Here is a 6,000-nt window from a genome sequence, read left to right on the forward strand (position 1 = left end):
AGGCAAGGACCATAGCCACCCTACTCTCTCTACAGCCCAAACAGAACGTTTTATTTTTATCTCAGCCACACTGATTCATTATCTGACTATTAACACATCATGTAAGTTTTACAACTCAGTTTCTTCATCTGTAAAACAGGGAACAAATGTTTCAAAAAGATAGATAGGCAAGTAGTAGCTTGCTTGCCTTACACATGACTGACCCAGGTTCAATCCCCAGAACCCTATAAAGTTCCCCAAGAATCACTAGGCATGATCCCTATGTGCAGAGCCAGGAGTACTCTCTGAACACCTTTGGGTGTGACCCCTATCCCCCCTTGCCCTTTCAAAGGGAACAAGAAGTGCTAATTACACCAACTTGTTATGAAGATTACATGAGTAAACAACTGTGAAGTTCTTAAAGTGGGCTTGACCTTACTCCTTACTAAGGACCACAACAGCGCTCACTATAATTACTGATCTCAGTCACAACAATCCTAAGCATCAAGGACTGCTGTGCTGCCATTTTACATACAAAGAAGCAAAGGCACAGAGAAGTCCAGCAACTTCCCCTAAAGGCTCACTTCTACCAACAGAGGCAGAATTTTCATACAAAAAAAGTCAATCTCCAGAAAAATAGACACCTAAGAAATATATTTTGGAAGAAAAAATAAGTATCATATTTTTGTGTATAGTTCTTCACTTAAAGCTCTGGGCTGGACAGGAATGAGTTCCAATCAGGGGCTGTTGGGAGCAGGGTGCCCTCAGCCTCCTCTCCAATCTCCCGGAACAGGACACATTTGTGGGTGAAAGGAAGATGCCAATGCTTGATAGAAGAAGAAGAAAACTGAAGACAATGGAAAGGCATGGATAAAAGAAGAGACAAAATTGACCCCTTTAAAATTATTCGCAAAAAGAGAAAAACTAAACCCCAATGAATTTTTTTTCAATATCTTTTCCTGCCAAAAGTTAGCAAATAACCACTGGGTTCCCCAAAGCCTTAGCAGGGTACTCAGAATCAATAGGTAAATTACGTAGGCCTCCAAGGAGATCTAAGTCAAGTAGACATGACAATATATTTGGGGACGCTCTGGTTTCATTTACTTTTTAGTTTGGGGTACATTCGTGGCAGTGCTCAGGAGCTTCTCCCAGATCTGAGGCCTGAGATCTCTGGGAGACTAGGCAGTGTCTGGGGTCAAACTTGAGCCTCTTGAATCCAGAGAATGTGCCCAGTCCCCTGAGCCGTCCCTCTACCACAGAGGCACACTGTGTAGAACCTTCAATCGATATTGCTTCGATTAGAAAATTATTTGTTCCAAATGCAGGTAGCCTTTTGTTTATTTGTTTTGGTTTTGTGGGCTACAACTGGTAGTGTTTGGGGATTATTTCTGGCTCTTCTGGCTCTGTGTTCAGTGATCAATTCTAGTGGGGCTTGAGGGACCATATCTGCTGCTGGTGATTTGAGCCCACCTTTGCTGCTTGCAACGCAACTGCCCAACCTGTGTACTATCTGTCTGACCCACAGATTGCCTTTATGTACCATCCCTCACCACCTCTGATAATGTCATACTCATGCTGCTGTAATTAGTTTTTTTTTTTTTTTTTTTTTTTTTTTTTTTGCTTTTTGGGTCACACCCGGCAATGCACAGGGGTTACTCCTGGCTTTGCACTTAGGAATTACTCCTGGAAGTGCTCAGGGGACCATATGGGATGCTGGGAATTGAACCTGGATCGGCCATGTGCAAGGGAAATGCCCTACCCACTGTACTATCACTCCAGCCCCCTAGTTACCTTATTAATCCAGGTGTCAACATGCTTCAAAGGATAAGGTCGTTGACAATTGCCACATTGCACTGGAAAATACATCTGTGGCACAGGAGTACTGTATCTGGCTTATGGTCTTGGGGCAACAGTGCCACGTGGACCTGAGTTTCAAACCAGCTTTGTCACTTATTTATTGCATGGCTCAGGTAATTGAATACAATCATTTACTGAATCTGCAACTCCAAAACTGCATGACTAAAAACAGAATGGAAAACATTACTCTCTCAAAGGCTGTTAGAAAAGAAATGAAATAGGTAGGTAAAATGCAGGGCCCTGGCACACAAGTACTCAAAAACCCCAGGAGCTATTGCTACTGTTACTACAATGGTTTCATACTAAAAGGGCTTCCTCCTAACAGAGTACTAATTGCTCTACCCTGTGGAGGGAGCAAGAGGCAGAACAGGAATGTACTACTCTAATGGCAAAGATGTGCCATAATGAATGCTTCCAAACCCATACAGTGTCCAACACCAGCCGTGAAGCCTGATGTCAACTATGGCCTCTGAGTGATTAAGATGTGTCAGCATAATTTCAGCAATTGTCACAAAGGTGTGACTCCAGAGAAGCCATTGTGAGCCTGGGGAGCAGACAGGAAATATCTATCTTCCTCTCAATCTTGCTATATAACTGACAACTTAAGGAAGGAAAGGAGAAAGGAAGGTAGGGCAGAAGAAGGGGAGGGAGAGACAGAGGAGGAGGGAGGGGGGAGGGAGGGAAGGCAGGCAGGCAGGCAGGCAGGCAGGAAGTCCAGAAGGCAAGGAGGAAGGAAGGGAGAGAGGGAGCCAGGGAGGGAGCAAAAGGGAGAGAGGACAAACAGACAGAGGCAGAGACAGAGAGACAATCTACAGAGAGACAATCTAAAACAAAAATCTTCCTCAGAATAACACAGATGTCAGTGGAACTCAATCCAAGCCGGGGAAACAAAGTTTCTGGGGGAGAAATGTTCAAAAAAGCCCCAGCCCTGCCCCTGGCAGGCTACAGAGGGCAACAGTGGAGATTCTGGGATCTTGGATCGAGGGAACTTTGTAAACTCCTGACAATTCTCAGGATAAAGGGAGGAGATGGCTGCTTCTGAGGCACTGCTCCAGGCCGCTCTCCAGTCTCTTGTATTTGGACATCACTCAGGCCCATCAGAATCCCCAGACTGCTGTCTGCTGACTGACAACAGAAAGAGAAATTCAGAGGTGTGAGGGAAATGACAGAGCTGTCACGGCTGCCTCCAAAACGACTCTTTTCTTCAAACATGGAAAGATAACAGGGAAAAAAACTTCTTCAGACAGCTGCGATACCCTGTCATGGGGCTGGGACAGGTTTGTCTCAAAAAGGCTGTGGGTGGATTTAAAATATGAGAAGGGGAAAACAGTCACCCCCAATTTTAATCTAAGTCCAGACACGGCCAGCATAGAGTTTGGGGACAAAATCCCTCCTGTGAGTGCAACATAAGAAAATGTCAGTCAAGTAGTTTCCCTGAAAAAACGGAAAAAAAATTTTTTTTCACCCTTTAAAAATATTTTAGAATAGTTTACAAAATGAAACAAAACCAACAACAAATATAAAGACTCCCAAATAACCTCTCTTTCATTTGGCCTAGTTCATGACCTCTGATATTAAATGCTTAAGTGGACTTTTGGGTCAGCTCAAACCATACATGTCGCTGTGATCTTCAGCCTTAGCCGTGCGATACAAGGCATCAAACTCACGTGTTTGTCAAGCGTTCAGAAAGCAGCCTAGGCAATGTGCCGAAATCCCAGATCTCACTTTCCCTTCCTTGTCATCCAATATTTCTGCTAATGCTGAAAGTCTAAAACATTGGTTTTTTTTTTTTTTGCTTTAACAACCGAAACATAAAATTCTGACCATTGGGTGGGGGTGGGGGTAAAGGAGGACATTTCTCTTAGAAACAAATCACCCCAGACTGACCAACTCTGGCTGTATCTGCACCCAGCATCCCTTCACAACAGAGAAGCTATTATTGGTGAAGGAGATCATGTTTCAAAGACTCCCGTTTTTCTTTTTTTTTCTGAAAACTCTAACTTTGCATTAACCATGAGAAGAAACAGATTTCCAGTCTCATTCAAAGCCCAGAAAGAAATGCCTTTATTATGATAATGCCTTGGACAAAAACAATAATTCTAATAGCAACTAAAAGAAGTAATCATAATAGACAGAAGGAAATTGCAGATTGGGTATTTTTTTGGTCCAAGAATCCAAGAGAACTGAACAGAGTAAGAAACTCCACCCCTGCTTGTAAAACACTCCAGAAGAACCACAAACCTACCTTGGGCTGCTGATTGATGAAACACTTGGATTAGAAACCTGCTGCATGAAATACATTTTCCAGAGAGGAAAAGGAAGTCCTTGATGAGCCTGGTGAAAGAGTGATAAAAGCTTCACTCAGGGCTTCCACTTTAGGATCAGATTGTGGGAAACTTTCATTGAAACAACCCAATGGAGTCCATTAGCCATCCATCGGCACACACTACATAAACCCTTAACACCTCAGCTAAGAGATGGTCCATAATCACCCTGATTTCCTGCTGGGTGAGGGAGGGGAAGCAGCAAATGGAGAGGCTGACTGAAGTTACCCCAAGAACAAAAGATATTCTTCATTAGTGGGGTAAAAGAGGGAAGAAGATACCATTTGAAAGAAGGAGGTAACAGACTGACTAAAATTGATCCCCTTTTTTTTACCAACATCTCTGCTATGGCAGTGGGGACTGCAGAACTACTGAACAGCCATTCTCTGAGGGGGAGGAAGGAAAATAATATTGGACCAAGAGAAAAGAGTCAGAATAGTCTTTTTTATGCATATGATTTGAGGGACTGCATCATATTATCCATAATCTCAGCTTTTATTGCAGGAAGATAACTATTGCCTTTTCTATTCTTCAGGGTTATTGAGAATACTCAATATAAGGAGTCCTATGTTAGTATTTTTAAATATTCCATATAGGGAAATATTTCTCTTTTAAGTACTATATATAAGTTGTGACTCAAGAGGTTCTTGCTTTTATCAACTCTTCCTAGAGAATATCAGAATAGAAATGACATCCATATAAAGGACATAAACCTTTATTTCACTCCCCCCATTCTGAAACGTTTTCCTACTTTTCCCTAATCCCCCTTTCTAACTTTGTCTAGAAGTCATCCAGTTTTGTCCTGAATTTTGGCCTCTGGAATTCCTGAGAGCCAAGGGCAAGAGCTGTTATTATAATAAAAAAAATACCTTGATCTGGCCTCACAAAAATGTACTCATTAGAAGGAAAAGCATCACGATGCATGACAAGATGCAAAGAATGAAAAGTCCTGACTAACCATGGGTGAGTATGGTTGTAGCTTTCCAAAACATTTGAGTAACAACAATGACTCCAACCCCACACCACCGCCACCACAGATGAATCCTTTGTGGCAGTCTAATATGATAAACAGGTAAGTGCAGCACTGGTCTTACTTAGGGACAAATCTCGGAGTCAGCACCCTCACTTCTCTATGCCTATTGGAGATCTGAAAATCCATGAATTTTTCATCTCTTCCTTTTACTGATGAGAAATGAAGGCCTACTCGAGAGAAAATATTTACCAAAGACCCCCTCTCAAGCATCAGTCTTAGGCCAGATCAGACCTCAGTCTCCTACGTTTTGGTCCATACCTTTCCCACAAACCACAGCATCCCATCAAGTGGCACAAGAATCTAAGTACTTGATTGGAGAGCTGGGAACATAAGTAGTTAGGGAGGGAAATCCCAAGGAAAGAATCCTGCGTCCTGAGTCCATTGTCTGGCAGCTGGCAAATTGGTCATGTGGTCTAGACTTACTTTGTCATTTGTTTAACCCTGAATGTCATTGGAACAAGCACTGAGCCCGTCTCCAGTAACTCCATTCATAGAAAGTCTCTGATGAAAGTCTCTTTTGATGCACCAAACCCCTCTAGGGACATCAACATTAGAGCAAGGTTTGGCACACATGCCCACCACCACCCTCAACTTTTGAAAGGCATTACATTTAAAAATAGGGTTTGAGAACTCAGAATTCAATTTAATCTAGAAATAGTATTATCACTTGTGATGATTTTCTAAGTTTGTCTCAGAGAGTACTAATTGACACATAGTTTAAGATGCTACTAAAAAATTGCCCTTTTTTCAGAAAGAAAATTAAAGCATTGGGATGATGCTTGTAAAGGTGTAGAAGCTGATGAAAGG

At 42.3% G+C, this 6,000-nt stretch overlaps 1 protein-coding gene across 1 annotated transcript in view; it reads right to left on the reverse strand.

Moving 5' to 3' along the window:
* The window catches only part of LRMDA (leucine rich melanocyte differentiation associated), a 582,944-nt gene extending 578,784 nt beyond the window's left edge, over nucleotides 1-4,160 (reverse strand). The window contains exon 1 of the mRNA XM_055133315.1: nucleotides 4,082-4,160. Coding sequence (XP_054989290.1) covers nucleotides 4,082-4,137 — 56 coding nt within the window. The 5' untranslated portion in view covers nucleotides 4,138-4,160. The remainder of the gene's footprint in view (nucleotides 1-4,081) is intronic.
* Between the last annotated feature and the right edge of the window lie 1,840 nt (nucleotides 4,161-6,000).

The sequence above is a fragment of the Sorex araneus genome, chromosome 3, assembly GCF_027595985.1.
Source record: "Sorex araneus isolate mSorAra2 chromosome 3, mSorAra2.pri, whole genome shotgun sequence".
Classification (NCBI taxonomy): domain Eukaryota; kingdom Metazoa; phylum Chordata; class Mammalia; order Eulipotyphla; family Soricidae; genus Sorex; species Sorex araneus.